The sequence below is a fragment of the Hippichthys cyanospilos genome, chromosome 13, assembly GCF_059441005.1.
Source record: "Hippichthys cyanospilos isolate Australia breed blue-spotted pipefish chromosome 13, RoL_Hcya_1.0, whole genome shotgun sequence".
Classification (NCBI taxonomy): Eukaryota; Metazoa; Chordata; class Actinopteri; order Syngnathiformes; family Syngnathidae; genus Hippichthys; species Hippichthys cyanospilos.
The window spans coordinates 1309111-1325916 of record NC_142381.1 but is presented as its reverse complement, the minus strand read 5'-3'; the positions used below and the strand labels follow the sequence as shown (position 1 = coordinate 1325916).

The 16806-nt window shown below is 42.3% G+C and overlaps 1 protein-coding gene across 2 annotated transcripts in view; it reads right to left on the bottom strand.

The window, feature by feature from the left end:
- The window catches only part of fgf13a (fibroblast growth factor 13a), a 64255-nt gene that overhangs the window by 28095 nt on the left and 19354 nt on the right, over window positions 1–16806 (bottom strand). The window contains exon 3 of one of the 2 annotated variants that reach the window (XM_088431279.1): window positions 5603–5770. The exons of the other annotated variant lie outside the window; for it this stretch is intronic. Coding sequence (XP_088287405.1) covers window positions 5603–5770 — 168 coding nt within the window. The remainder of the gene's footprint in view (window positions 1–5602; window positions 5771–16806) is intronic. 2 annotated transcript variants of the gene reach the window in all.

Sequence of the window (16806 nt, the reverse complement as noted above, 5' to 3'; positions counted from 1 at the left end):
TGCAATTAATTGATTGAGTGCTATCTGAAGGAACTGATTAATTAGTACTGAACTATCTAGAGTACTTGATTACTGAAGTACTTGAGCGCTTAACCCATTAGTGATGTCGCCGCTAGTAGGATTTTTTTCAGGTGTCCTCATTAAGTCATCAAAAAAGTGCGTCCTTATTCTTCTTTTGTTTGTTTACGAACGTGCGTTGGCTATCGCCTCACTCACAAATCCGTTTTTTTTTTTTTTTCTCTCCCTTCTGCACATCTGCTGCTCATGTAACCCCAAAGCACTCAATGCAATCCTCTCTCTGGCTTTCGCAGGTCTCTGGTGTCCATTTGCACGCATGGCAGCCCCCCCCCCACCCACCCTCAAAAAAAAAAAAAAAAACAGCACTTGTGATTTCCACTACAACAGATTCTGAAGACCAAGACCACAACACATAGGAAGCAACAGGGAAAGAAGGCACGGTCGATTAATCGCCGATTCATCTATCGATTAATCGGATCGTTTCAGTCTCTCTTTTCCCCAAAATGTAGGCCAACCTAGCTAATGTTAAACCTCTCGTGCGCGGCAATACAACAGTCCATCACACTCTTTACGAGCATCCAGCATGGCGCCGATTATTAAAGCCGTTCTTCTCGCCCGCGGACTGTTGCTTTCCAAGATGAAAGCCCCGCCGGCACAATTTAGGCCCCGAATCAAATTCCACTCCTCCGCTGGGGGCCTTCATGACAACAGGCTCCATATCTTAGTGTAATTACACAACGCCGTCTATTCCCCCTGGCCCCTCCCATCTTATGAGGCCCGTATTTAACCTAAATCTGAACCCAACGCTAACGCTACTTAGCTACACTGACGCCATAACCGGTGCAAAGAATTTTTCAATGGGGGGGAGGGGTATAAAAAAAGACTTTTTCAAATACCTTTATAACAAAATTGAGCTCTAAGTTGCTTCGCGTTCTAATTAATTTGCTGTTAATTTGAAAGGAAAATGTACTGTTCATGTCATGACATTAAAAAGGGTTTCATTAGATTAAAACTTATAACAAAGCCATTCAAGGTTTGTAAAGGAGACACTAAAATACAACTTAGCAGTATGTTGCTTCATGGTTCCAATTCATCAGCTCTTAATTTGAAAAAGCTGTTACACGGTATTAAGAGGGATGCATTAGATTAAAACTTATTATAAAGTCAAAACTATGTTTTGCAAGCTGCCACTAAAACAATTTAGCTTTGCTTCATGTCCCAATTGATTTGCTCTTAATTTTTTAAAAAAATGTACTGTTCTTGTCATGGTTTTAAAAAAGATTCATACAGATTACCTCAGGGAAAAAGATTTGTTCCTGCCATGTGAAATCTAACTGCAGTCAAATAAATATGTACATTTTTTTTTTTTTATCTACAAACACGGTTTGGTTATTTTTTTTTTTTCAGTTTCAGACTAACCTGTAACCTGTACAAATGCTATAAAAAAAGTTGTTAAAAGTTGACCCATATTGCTTTTATACAGTTTTAGGTACGCCATTTTTATAGATAATCTTATTCATAGTCGCAGTTATGTTTCAAAATGATTGAATCATTTCTCAGAGCACCCTGGCAAATATCACCACAGCTCAGATTCCATTGGTGACTTTTCGTGGTGACTGCGAGCTGCCCTTTTTTTTTTTTTTTTTTTTATCTTTACTCTGAAATGTCAGCAACATGCTGAGTGTTCCTGGATCTCCAGCGCGCAGCATGATGGAGGCCTTGCCCGAGCAGATTAGCGACGGCGGCTGGGTGATAACCGCCAGGATGATTCGCATGAGATCATCCGTACTCCCGCTCCAGCCGTTACATCACAATACACGCAACGGTAGCCCCCCCCCCCCAACCACGCATACATGCGCACGCTCATCTTGCCCTTTTCCCTTCACGTTAGCAACACAGGAACAAATCGCTCGCCGCTTTTTGCACTCCCTATCCCCATAAAAACAATGGAAATGATATGTTACAACTCTTTTGTTTATATTTGCTTTTATTTTGATAGGTCTTGATTGCACATTGTATCATGAAGCAATTTGAAGGGTTCAAATCTCAGTGATGGTTCAAATCTCTCTCTCTCTCATATATATAAATATATATTAGCGAAAGCCGCTAAAGTAATTTGAAAGACACAATATGGCGCAAGGGTGAAGCAAGACCGGCGATTTGGCGGAATGCAAGCTCGCGGTCCCATTTAAAGAACGAGCCTTTCATTAACACTATGCAGTATTAATATGGAAGCCCTCCATCGTCTTGGCACAGGCGTTTGAAATGAGCTTGATCACGGCCGCCGCCTAATGAAAGCCGATGAATATTTGACAAGACCGCCGCTTCATGTGAGCTGGTGTGGATTTTCCATCTTTTCCCAAAATACAATTCACTTACATTGGGAGATTTGACATTTAAAGCTTTCCCGTTTCATATTTACAGCATTTAGCGCAATCGTTTCATTCCCAACATTGAAATACTTCATACGCCCCGAAATTTTCCCACAGTTCCCCATTTTCTACTACCACTGACAGACCCAAAATTCCATATTTCCAAATCTCCTTTTAGAATGTCCGCCTCTACTTTCATCACACGTGATTCCTTCAGGAATCGCATTCGTTATGAGTGTGATTTTGGAAAAGAAAAAAAAGTTTCAAGCCAACGAGAGCGCCACTGCACCACCCGGTGTTGGGGATGTGCAATTACACTCGACCCGGCGAATGCAAAGCCAGTTCCCCGGGGTCACCTTTGACCGCTCCCCTACCGAAACGACAAACGAGCTCTATCTAAATCCGAATTCAAGTTACGCAACAGCAAAGGAGGGAAATACGAAACGGCAGTCGCCCTGATACGTGATCTTGAGGGGGTCATCAATCAGAATTCAGGCTTCAGTTTTATTTCCCGAGAAGCTATTAGAGCCTGGAAGGGAAAAGCCCACCCCCCACATATCACCGGAGTGGACGGCCATTTGGCAAAAGCCAAGGCCCGACACGCTGGCCGCGTTCCAGACAATTAAGCGCCATTAGCGAGCAAGTAAACAAACTATCGGTGTCAGGGGCCAAGAGCACGCACACACACAAGGATGCGCCCAAAACATCTCCCTCCCCCGGCTTGTAATCTTCCCTGGAAGTCGTCTCCATTGGCTGGCACATTTGCGCCATGACGCAAAACCGCGAGGAAGCGGCTGCGCTCCTTGCTCCGCCCTCGCATGCTTTATATAGCGCAACAAACTGCTTTCAACGCACTTTTATATCCACTCAAAAAGTACACTGTAAAAATAAACACACAAACAGAGTCCATTAAAATACAACAAATACAAGAAATATTACCTCGACACAGCGGTACCACTACTTACAAAATTCATTTATTTCGAAGTCAAGCCCCACCAAAACACTCCCAAATTCTTTAAATGAATATTAATCAATTGTAAAAATGCATCAAAAAGGGTAACAAATACATAGTAGAATCACACTAGTGCATAATAATCAAAATATATCATGTAAAAAAAATTTAAACTGCTCCTAAAACCTTTAAATTAATCCTAGTTATTGCAGCAGTTGACAAAATGAATGCAGTTCACTTGTTAGCCTTGAGGTGCCGCTAGTGTTTTGATGAGAGCGGAGAGAAAGAGACCCCATTTGTACGTTTTTGATATTTCCAGTGATCCAGGAATCATTTATAAGTCCACAGGAGCACCAGCATTTTTGGATTATTTTGATCATGTAAATGTACTGAAGTTTCGTTTAAGGTCATGCAAAGTGCTTCCTGTGTGATGTCATTGTCAAAGTGCTAACGACGCGCTAGCCCAATGTGGTATGATACATATGTGTTTTTATGTGCATAAGTACAATGTACAAAAGTATGGGTGTGTCCCATAAATATAAAAATATTCCAAAACGTTTTTTTCAGTTCAACACTTCGTACCTCCAGCGACCTCCAGTCTGTAAATAAAGCCGATTGGTTGATTTACAAGATGTGATATGACATAATAGTCAAACCCTCCATTTTTACGAGCTACTTTCCGATGTCGTTACATTAGCTGATTTGGCGCGGTGAGCCGGTAATGTCACTTTGGGGAAACTTCAATATGATGAAAGCGTCCCCCTTAAGCTTTTAGCGCAAAGCTCTGGCACACTGCAGCTGTGACATTGACACGAGCCGGGCAGGACCAAATCACACCGTCGCACTCTTGTGTATCATTTATTCATCAATTGACTGTGGGCGCCCAACGGCAAAGCAACCTTTGTTAACTCAATCCTGTTCAACGTACAATGAGCCATACTTCAAAAAAAAAAAAACACACACACAGTAGCTTGGCAACAATTGATATCAACGGGTCTGCAAAGGAAAGCAATTTTTACAATGGCTCAACTCTATCGGGAGAGCTTGCGGATGATAAATGTGGGCTTCATTGAGGCCCAGCGCCAGTAGGCGGCGGCAACGCAAGCAGGCCAGCACTAACGGATTCAGATTAGAGAAAGATTCAACCCTTTTTGGCCTACTGGGACCACTACCAGGGGATAGATTTGATCACGCTAACACCCAGAGGCGAGCGACTTACATTTTTCGGCTGGTCCGACATGTGTCAGAGCCCCGCCCCCTTTCCGTCATCGTCGGCCCGTCATTTTTTCAAGCCATATGGAATTGTAATCGTCGGTCCGTCATTCTTCGAACGCTGGTCTACACTCATGACACAACGTACATACAGTATATACTTTTTGTTTGTGGTGGCGGATCTATGTCGTCTTTATGTACAAAAACTGTAAAAATGCAATAACAGAAGTAACTACATTTAACATACATTTATGAAACTGAAGAAGGAATATTTTATTCGTCATGCCGTCTCAAAATGTACACAAATTACATCGATTAAATCAATCATAACTGCTATTCATCTCAAAACAAAATGTTGATTACCTGCAAATGAGTACTTAACGCAAAACATTTGCATATGCCAGCATATAGCAAACGGAAATATCTGGCACAAACATAAATACTATTTGCTAATGCTGATGAGCTAATTGCATGCATGGCGGCACTATAATAAGTTTACGAAAGGAACTTTAGCTAGCATGTTAGCCACGGTCGCAAGTTGTGGGATCAACAAACTCATTTTGGGCATTTAATGACAACATTCTTACAAAGGAAGAGACAGAACAACGCGTGCTTCATTGACGGTGACCGCTCTCACCTGAAGCCACAACGTCCTTCCTCACTTCAAAATGTAATATCAACAGCGGCCAGAGATGGCGCCAAAAACAAAGCTCAAAGCGAGCAGAGCACAAATGAATCAACTGTTAAAGAACGAAGTAAACCGTTCCAAAACGGAATTCTTTCGGGTGCCGTCCACGCGACCCGGCAGTTGGGGACCTCGGATGGAACCGGTCCCAAAGTCACCGTGCATTTTTCTGCGCGAGGACGCTAAAGAAGGCTAAACATCGAGATGCACAGAGAGAGCAGTATCTGTCTCCAAAAATGGGGCAGGAGTTAAAGAGTCTGGAGGAGAGGGAGCTATCAGTTCACACAGAATACAAGCGCGAGGCTGGCGGTGGGAAAAGGAGGGGGTTGAGCAAATGAAAAGAAGGAGGGGGTGCCAACAAACCTTCGGGCTCAGCGTTCTCTTTGTGGACGACTTGCTTCAGCGGGCAGCAGAAGATTTCGTGACACTTAGCACGAAAGGGGGAGCCTTTACTCCTTATATCCGCAGAGTGGATGGAGTCCTGCCGTAACATAATGTACTCCTGGGTACCTGGGGCAGCATCATCCTGGACTGCGGCGGTGCCATAACAGAATGAACTGGGGTTAGAAAACTCACACAAGAAACAAAACAAAAAACAACAACAACAGAAAACGCTTTCCGGAGCAAAGCAAGGCAAATAAAGAGGCAACCGAAGGAAGCTTAAAATAAAGACGCTCTTCAGTCCTCTGTGATGGAGGTTGTCAAACCCCCCGTGGGTCCGTGACCTGACTGCGCGGGTCCGTCAAATAGTTTGGCTGCGATTTAGTTGATCTTTTAACAGTTACGGAATTGGGCCTTGTTTGGCTTGGTTTTTTGGCGCCGCCTCTGGCCGCTCTTGATACTGCGCTGTCTGTCTACATCGATTTGTCACGGGCCACGTTGAAGTTAGACTTTCTGTCAGAGGGCCGGAATAGATTTTAGCTGGTTTGGAAATCAGAGGCTGGCAAAACAGTTCAAAAGACAGATTGGGAACCAAACGACTGCTGTATTTTTGAAGAAAAGTATGCGATTTTAGCCAGAATCTTGAAGTCGAATCAGCATTTTGCGGGCCGCATAAAATGATGTGGCGGGCCAGATCTGGCCTCCGGGCCTTGAGTTTGACAAATGTTATTTTCTGAACTTTGGTATAGCTGAAAAGTATTCTCTATTCCTGCCTTCAAATTGAATCTGCTAGTGAATATAAAGGGCACTTATGTTTGGCTTCTTTTTCCCCCGCTATCATTTGCAAAGGGGGTCATTGGAATATCTGCTTTCGAAAAGTGGTCCCGAAAACCCTTTTTTGATGGATCAAAAATGTTGGTTAAAAACAGTTTAAAATCTCTGACTGCATTGTAAAATACCCACAAGCTGAAAGGGTCGTAAAGTCATGGAATTTTTAAGAAAACAAACCAAAAAAAAAAAGCTAAAACGGAGCACATATCGAGGAGGAGATTGGGAATGGGCATCGCAAAGGGGCCACAGCAAGACTTGCAACAAGCTGCAAGGCCAACATGCAGTCTGCAAGGTCAAGTCATTAGTACCTCGCTGGCATGGCAGGCAAGCAGGTGCCGAGGCATGCACGGGACCCCCGACTCGCGTCATGCCGAGCGCTTTATTGGATGTGCGCGCATGTCAACATATGTGTCTAATCCTCTTGTGACATCCTGTCAAAAGCCCCGCATCCGTGCGTGTGCGTGTTTGTGTGCGTGTTTGTGTGCGTTTGCCGCATCTGTCCTCTGGTGGGCACGGGCCCAGCTTGGCGCCAATCACTGACCCACTTTCTCGCTGTTGATGGATTAGCAACTAACTAAATCAGGGCAAATGAAGGCGCTCTTTTCTTCCTCTGACGGACTTAAGGGCGCCTCTCTCGGAACGGGACGGGCAACCCAAGAACCTTACGGCACCTTCTCCGTCTCTGTTTTCTCCCTTGAGATTTACTGAAAGTCTTGAGGTACAAGTCAGCGCCAGTTAACACACTGTGCCTTTAAAAGGAACACAAAGTCTGCCTAGCTTCATGCTAACAAAAAACAACAAACAGCAAGGCTAGCAAATAGCATCAGCCTTGCAGCGCAATAGTTAGCAATAGATATTTCAACACAAATAGTGGAGAAATATATGCAGACAGATATTACTCAAAAGCATACCGATATATTCTTTATCCTCTGTGAAGAGCAACATATATTTCTAGGAAGAGACTGTCTCCATAAATGTTAAAACAGCACAATTACCCCTTAATACTCCAAATGATGTAACCAGGATATTATGTACATATGCCAATATTTCAATTACTCAGAAATGATATCTGGTTGTAGTTTGCAAAGGCATACAGATATATTCTTTATCCTCCGTGAAGAGCAACTTATACAGTATTTCTAGGAAGAGACAGTTTCCATATACTGAAAAGAGGCACAAATACAACACAAATACATGATGTTACCAGAATATTTTGAGCAGATATCAATATGCCATTTACCCAAAACTGCAAACTACAAGCAAACATGATTACTCTCTTTTTCGAAGTTCATTCCATTCGTAAAAGAATCCAGCGATTCCTTCCCAGTGTAAAATCACGGGCGACTTTATATTTCACATCAGCCGTGAAGCTTAATTTGACCATCATCAGGCAAACTAAGAAATAATTGTTTTTAAATCATGCCATGACAAGCATAAAAAAAAATACGAGCAACTCAGGCACAAAATAGACTTGCGTTCCAGTCGTTAATATTGTCAAAAACATGACTGACAGCTCAATTTTTAGAAAAATAAAGCACCTATTGAAATCTCAAGTCCCCCCTGCAATGAAAAGGTCGCCGATCCAGGAAAGAAGTCCACGCTCACCACGGGCATGGTTTATGTACATGGGCCATAAAACTTTCCCTAACAAAGGCGGATAATCAGCCTTGCGCAGGCGGAAACATTTCATCACTTAATCCATGGCGGTGTCACCGGAACATAAAGAACGGTTCATCCCCAGTTCCTCATACGGGCCCCGCTGTAAAAAAATCCACAGCTACCCTAAGTTTAATGCAGCTAGGGATTGACTGAAGGGATACCTTGCTTTCCCATTCCGCTGCAAGGCGGAGGGAGGAGCTGGCGCCGTCCATCAAGGTGAACTAACCCTCACCCGTCTGACAAATTGATTGAAAAAATAGAAAAATCAAACGCAATCTTCTGGGAAACCAGCAGCACGCCAACATGACGTCCATAAAGAGCTCAGGAGACGTTGGGGACATTAGTCCCTGCTGGGGCTTTACTTGCTTCCGTCTCATTAGCTTGAATTGGAATGGGCAACGGGGGGACATTTGAAAGATTCCTTGCAAATGGATTCTTCTTTTTTTTTTTGGGAGGGGGGGGGATCCACAGCAGGAATCACAATCATGCACGAGGCTCAAAATAAGTGGGCATGATTGTATTTGAGGATTTGCATTCTGATTCGCCGCAAACATAAGAAAGACACGAATGGGGTATTCAAATGCTGTCGGACTTTTCGTCACCGTGCGGGAAACAAAAGGCCGTCGATACATGAAACATTGATTAATAACAGTAATGAGAATAAGAAGAAGAAGAAAAAGAAAAACGAGGAGGAAGAGGAAGACCAGGAAGAAGGAGGAAAAAGTGTAACAGGAGGAGGAAGGAAGTAGAAGAGGAAAGAGGAGAGGAAAAAGAAGGAAGAAGAACTGGATGGAGGAGGAAAAAGAAAAAGATGGAGGAAGAGGAAGAACAGGGAGAAGGAGGAAAATGCGTAAGAGGAAGAAGAGGAGGAAGGAGGATAAAGAGGAGGTAGAAGAAAGACGAATGAGGAGAAGAAAAAGATGAAGACGATGGAGAATGAGAAGCAGGAGGAGGAATGAGGAGGAAGAAGAAAAATAGGAAAGAGCAAGAAGAGGAATGACGAGAGTAAAAAAAGATGAAGAAAGGAGGGAAAGAAATGAAAAAGAGGAAGATGAAGAAGGAGAATTGGAAGAGGAGCAATGAGCAGAGGAAAAAAAGAAGATGAAGAGGGAAGAAGAAGAAAAGTGTAAAGGGAAGAAGATGAACAGGAAGAAAAAAGAAGAGTGAAAAGAGGAAGGAGTAGAGGAAGAAGAAAAAGATGAGGAAAAGGATACGGAAGAAAAAGACGAAAAGGGAAAAAAGAGCAAGAAGGGGAAAGAGGAGAGGAAGAAAAAGAAGAAGAAAGTAGAAGAAGAGGAAGGAAAAAACTGGAGAGGAAGAGGAATGAGGGGAGGAAGAAGAAGAGGAAGGAGAAAGAGGAAGATGAAAAAGAGGAGGAAGACGAAGAAGAAAAAGAGGAAGAGCAAGAAGGAAGGAGAGAAAGAAGAAAGAAGAAGAAGAGGAAGGCGAAGCCTTGACAGACGAGTCGCGAGAAGCCCCGCCCGCCCGCCCGCCCGGCAGGCCGAGCGGCCTTCATTATGCCCCATGATCTACAGGCGGCCGCCTGGCTCCTCCGGACCTTCAAGCGGAACGCGACACGCGTCCTTGCACCCCCGACACAAATCAACGTCTCCCGACGCCGGGCTCACTCGTCGTATCCCGCTCGGGTTACTCGCTCATTTATTCAAAGCTCCCCATTTGACGGACAGCCATTTTATTTATGGAGCTCGCACGTGACGGCTGCAGCTCGGATTTACTCCGCCCAGTAGACAAAAAAAAAAAAAAGCCGGCGATACGCCGAGCCCGGATGCGACGGAGGAGGCCGCCGCCCGTTCGCCGTCTTCGGGCGGGGTTCAAGGACGGGGCTTATCAAGGGAACGCCTCGCACTTTATGATGCACGATTTGCCCATTTTAACCGCTTGGTGTCCGAGGATTTTTCACTAGCCCGGCCAACTTGGGCAAAGGCTCATAACATCGTCAAATAGAAATAGAGATTGTAAAAATGCAATAGTAACTACACTATACTTTTACATATTTGTGAAAATGAAATAGGAACATTTACTATGTCACGATTAGAGTATTATGTCTTTTGAAGACTTTTGCATTATAGGAGTCCAGGCTAAGCCGGTCAATGAAGTCAGTAAATTGGCCATGAGCCCATGGTTTGGGGGCGTCAACACAAAAATGTCTATTATGCCTCGTTTGTGAGTTCCATTGAAATGATTCATTGGGGGAAATACATGATAAAACATCAGGTTTTTGATAATATTCCCAATTTTGATTTTTTTGGGCAGTAAATGAGCCTGACATGGGCTAAATTTGACACCTATAGAGTGTACCTCCCAACCTCGCGTTTGCAAGCATTTAGAAGGGACGGCAGTACGGCATAGTAAAAGTCAGCACATTTTGACAATGTATGCAATATTTTAGCATCTCCAGTTTTTTGTGTATGCTTTTCCTTTGATATCATGCATCAAAAAAATCAAAACGGTAAAATTTCCCGCAGGGGTACAAGGAGGCTCTGTGGCGCAGCGGTTAGCACATCCGCCTCACAGTTCAAGGACCATGACCATTAATCCCATAAAATTACAGTATCTGCTACGCTACTTTTGAATTTGGCCTTCCCGCTGCGTTTCCGGCGTTTTGTTGGTTTTTTTTTTTTACGAGCGATTCATACCGAGGCTTGCTTGGCAAAATGGGTGCGCGGCAGGCATGTCATCAAACTGTCATGATGGACGTATTGGGCGCTCATCAAAGCGTATTGATCCGGCTTCAAAGAGAGACCTTGGAGAGTGCCCAATTTGGCTGCGCTCTACACACACACGCGCGCACACACACGCGCAGCACTTGATGACTCAGAGATATATGTCATCAGTCTATGAACCTGGTGGGTGATGGAAGTGGTGTGGGATTGAAATGTAAAACATAACACAAAGGCCCGCTTTGAGAAAACAAACGTGTGCGTGGCATGTGAAAAATAATGATATTAACCGAGCGTGCTTGGATGAGTCTTTTGGCCACAGCAAGACAAAAAAAGACAACAACAAAAAACAAAAACCAAGTAGTGACGGGAGAGTATGCGATTGTAGGGATCATGGAATAGGTATGATTTTTTTCTTTAAAAATAAATAAATCTGTCATTGTTTTTCAAAAATATGAATAGTATCGGAAATTAGTATCGGTGATATATCAGTGACTACTCAAGAGGTGAGTGGTAGCAAACTTCCGACTAAAAAGCTTTTTCTTTGTAATTATTATTATTAAAAGTCCAAAAACAAAGCATGGGTGGACAAGTACCAATACCAAATAACTTGTTGGGCCCATACCCTGTATTATTTTGAGATATAAGTACTGTCTTGGAGCAGTTTTAGCAAATTGGATAGTTCGAATATTGCCAACAATTTGGGGAAATAAAAAGTAGATTTTACTTTCAAATGATATGTCATTGTTTTTTGAGGGGAAATTTCGTGTAATACAAGGTACTAGTGGTATTGATACTTGGTATCGGCTAAGGTGGCTAATCAAGAAGTGAGTACGTGGACTGGTATTGGTCTGAAAAAGTGATAAACATCCTACAAAAAAGCAAAAACACATTTTTATAAGGCTTATGTTGGAAAAAGTAGGACTGACTTTTGTTTTTTAAAGGTACCAGTACTAGCGGTATCGGGACTTGGTATCAGTTACTGTATTGGTGACTATGCAAGAGGTGAGTGCTTGTAAAAAACTTTTTTAAGAGTAAATCCCAGATACTTAAGTATTGAAGCAATACTTAATATATATAATGATTTTTTCTTTATCTGATTATCTTATATTATCTTTTATTTGATGTACAAGTCACAGAGGTAGTTTAATATGTGAAAAGATGACTTCCATCATTTCCTTTGCGTTTTTATTTCAGTTAATCAAATGGCAAATCAATATTGTCACAGAAGCTTCATAAAACAATTAGTTCCCCTCAAATGTACACTGCACTTCCAATTAGAGCTCAAATTGCAAGTAAAGAAAAAAGAAAACAACAGATGTCAGTGAGCGAGGTTGCGTAACAGAGAATTAGATGGCGAGCAGCTGCATCATGAAACATGCACGTAAAATCACCTAATCGCCACGTCAATTCGCCCATTTGTACCTCTGCGTTTCAGTTATGTTTTTTTTTTTTTTTTTTACAATTCAAAATTGTATACAACACCCTGTTTGAAATTTCCATATGCTATAAGCTTTCGTTTTGAAGCGATTTGTACGGGGACAAGCCAATATATTTGAAGGTGTCTAGTTGCCACTTGATTAAAAAAAAATTGAAACGTTAATATGCTAGAAGTGCTCTTATTTTGAAGCGACTTATTCGAGAAAAAGCCGGCAGTTTTACATATATATGAAAACGTCAAATCCGGTCCGTAACACGCGGTCCATCTCGTACGGCGATGCCGCGCGAGCCGGCGACGGAGGACAAGCGGAATGGAGGCAAACAAACAAAGAAAGAAAAGCAGAGTGGAGGGGTCAATTCCGACCCACGGGCGCCAACCGGCCCGGCCTCCGTGCGGGATTACGTAAAGCGTTGGGAGAGAGGAGAGGAGGATTTAGGAACGGCTCTGTGAATCATCAAATATGTGGGATTAGCGTGCGGCTGGCTTTGCGCCTCAGGACGCGCCTTTCCGCTGACCGCGGTCAAGCGAGGAAACTTGGCTTGGCCTTGCCTTTGAAGGAGAAACCTTCTAAAGACGGGGACTCAAGTGAACGTACTGTATATCGCGTAAGGCGGATTTGAACGTGCTTCCCGCAGGTATCAGCAAAACATATTTCGTGCTTTTAATGCGCTGACAGGAACCTCGTATTTTCTTTTCAAATAAGGAGCAAATGAAATGGAACAGGAAGCAACTTAATGCTAGTTATAGTGATTTCTGTGCAAAACGTAATTGAATGCGTTCTTAATGCCGGGAGAGATTGGACACTTGTCTTTTCATATTAAGAGTAAATTAATTGGAACATGAAGCAAGTAATTGCTTTATTGTGTTCTAGGGAGTCCTTTGAAAAACAACATGCATTCTATCAAGACAGGAACAGTACTTTTCAAATGAAGAGCAAATGAATTGGAACATGAAACAACTGCTAAATTGTTAATCATCCCTTTGCAAAATATTGCATGTCTATGTTTAAAATATGATTTAATAATGCTTCATGCCTTTATTTGAAGTTTTGAACACAATTGAATGCCTTTCAATTGACATGATAGGATCAGTTCATTGCCTTTTCAAATGAAGAGCAAATGAAATGGAAACACGAAGCAGCTTATTGCTAAATTGTGTGATAGTGACTTTTTTTTCAAAACCTCGACTCTATTTTAAGGATTAAATGTAATTGAATGCGCCTTAATGCCATTTTTCTTTTCATATTAAGAGCAAATTAACTGGAACATGAAGCAACGAGCTAATCCGTTTGTTCGATAGAAAAATGCACAGGGGCTTTCATCGCATTTGCACAGGTCCCTGCATAAAAATGCACTCTTTGTTTCTGAAATTGTTCACACAGGCGTGTGAGAGAGTGTGTGTGTGCGTGTGTGTGTTTCCATTGGCGACTCGACTATCTGGTGTTTACAGGGCGCCTGATCAGAGCGATTACATAGGAACTGGTTAAGACAGCTGCTTTACTCAGCGCTATCAAAGCACCCACGCTCAACAGACACGCACACACACACACACACACACACACACACACACGCACAAATACACAAATGAAAGAAAAATCGAAACTCCTCCAGGGACCTCCAAGCATTTGCACTGGAATGATACAATACAATATTAAATCAATTATATATTTGATTTTCGATTGTGATTTTTGTTTCTTTTGTGTTTCATCCCTGTTTATAGTTTGTTTCTTTTCTTCAAAAATATATACATAAAAATCAAGATTTTTTGGGCTTAGTGTAAGTAGTTTTTTGCTTTTGTCCTTTTTTTTTTAGTTAGTTTCTTTTGTTAAATAAATACATGAAAATAGCAAGAAAAAAAGCAAGGTAAATCAGCTATAAAGTTATGGTCATAAATTAAAATTTAAAAAAGTTTTTTGTTGTTTTGCTCTCTGTTTTAAGTTTGTTTCTTTTATTCAAAAATAAATACATAAAAGAAATATTTTTAGTGGAGCCCCAAAATGTCAAAATAAACTATGCCTTTTGTATGCCGTTTGTATCAGTTTTTTTTTTTTTGTTTCTTTTGTTTAAAAAAAAATATATACTGAAAATCGATAGAAAAAAAAGCACGAAAAATAGCGAGGTAAACACGCAATACAAAAAGTCACGCTCATAAATTTGCAATGAAGCTGCAACGGCGATTGAAAATTGTCATTTCGAAGCGTATTTTCCCGACTTTTTGTGCAGAAAGCCGATTTTTGGTGAAAATTTCGCAAAAAAAAGCTTTTCAAAGCGTCATTTATGGCATGTGGGTATAAGTCAAGGAAGGAGGCTCCATTACCGTATTGCTTGTAAAAAAAAAAAAAAAAAAAAGAGCGTTTCCCGCCTAATGAAATGAAATGGCATCATTTCCCAGGACGCACCTGCTGATCCCCGCCGTCCGGCTAATGTGATTGGGAATGGCTGATCTCCCCGAGCGTGGCTTGCGCCCTTCCGCATCTGCCGCCGCGCGCTTTTTTTTCCCCGTTTACACGCGCCGACAAGACGGCGCCGACAGGAGCGGAGCGCTTGCGGCGCGTGGCCTACAATCACCGTGACGACATTTCTCCCATAGCCACAGCGGCCGTTCCATAAACCTTTACAAGAGAACAATGATAGCAATTTTGCATTAATTGCTACATGATATGCTTATCTGACCCGCTGTCAAGTTGCCGCTAAGTGGGCCTCACCTGCTGCTGATTGGCGCCACTATTCGCTTTGCAGAAACACACCTCCTTATTTGCATTCATATTTTGCAGATTTGTTAAGATGGTTCTTGCATAAATTCAAACATTTGTAGGCTAAATGCTAAATATGATCATTTCTAACAGAATGCCACGGGGTGTTTGTTGGTTTGCATGCCGAGTGGCATTATGGGAAGAAAAAAAATGCCGTTTTTAGCACGTACCTTACAAGTACGATTTAAGGTTTTTGCAAGTACGCACTCATGAATACAATCGTTCGTGTTTACAAGAACCTTTTTCGCGGGGTGTTGATTAGCATGCCCTGTGGCATTATGGGAAAACAATGCGACGTTATTTTAAGACTCAAAAGTTTGATCGTCATTTGCGTAGTAACACCACACAATGAAATTCTTATTCCGTTCACTTCTCTGGGCAGACTAAATTCCATAATCGAGGAAATAATAAGGTAGGCAATAACAACAGTGATATATATGTATAAAACCACACAGTGAAATTCTTATTCTGTTGACTTCCCTAGGCAGATTAAATTCCATAATCGAGGAAATAATAAGGTAGGCAATAAAAACAGTTATATATATATATATATATGTTCCCAACTGCAGAATATGCACTTTGATGGTAACGCGTTCCAGCCTTGCGTCGGCTCTGCACTTTGCGTTATTGAGAGAATAAATTGCTAATGGGCGGCCGTAAAAGGTTCTATCTCCTTAATATGCCGCTTCTTAAAATGTTGAAAGTGGTCCAGCTTTTTAATGAAGTATGGCTCGGCGCCCGTTTGAAAGGCAAACTTCTCACGAATAGCGCGCGGACATTTGGTGGCGACGAAGCGCTCACCTTGCGAGCAAAGTGCAGCTGCGACACGCTGGAAATAGAATGAACGGCCACATCCGTCACGCGCTCTTCATTCCCGCGTGTTATGATTGCGCCGCCACAAGGCCAGATGTCCCATTCAACAAAGATGAAGGCGCGCTAAGGATACGGTGGAGATGCGAAGGCGCGCGGATGGCCTCCCAGAGGTCACTGAGAAAAACGTCGGCATCGTCTTCTGATGGGTCACTGAAAAAAGCGGGAGGTGGTTGCGTTTTACGCACATTTTATCATATATGATAAGACATATTTATTCTATCATATGATAAATATCGTCTCATAGCATCTATGAGATGCCATGAGACGATACATGACGTAAAAGATGTTTTTTTTCTTCATAACGATTCTGGGATCTGTTTTTTAAAATGTGGGCCCAAAAACACAGAAAACTCTGGATTTTTTTTAATATCAGTGACAAGTCAAAAACGAGGTAACAATGAGCGGAAAGGAAAGAAGTCAAAATGAAACGCTTCAGAAGCTCGAGAAGAGGAACGCGTTGAAACTAAACAAACGAGCACTGACAGTAAAACGTGGACTTGTCTACCAAAATGGACGGTTGAATCAGTGGTTGCGATATGAAGACGATAATGACGGGTGCTAATTGTATATTTTAATACTTTTTACCGTGACATTTAATATCTGTTGTTGTTTTTTGCTCGCGTCTTGTAAATGCAGTTTTAAACGTATTTCCTTTTCCTTTTTTTGGGGGCCTCCAAAAATTTCTGTAGGAACCTTTCGTTTTTTCGCGTAGCGAGGACCCGCGAGCCAACGCAAAAAATGAGCACTGGGGACCAGACGACGCGTGGCGAAGATGAGCAAAGATGACGGTGAAATAAAAGTCGACTAACGACTGGGTTTAGGCAATCAGGAAGCGACGGCGGGCTGGGCTCTGCTGCGCCGGTGTCATGGGTGATAAATAATGCAGCGAGACCTTCTAAATGAGGCGGCCGCAGTCAGAAGCAGCCGACCTTTACGTATAACTCACGCG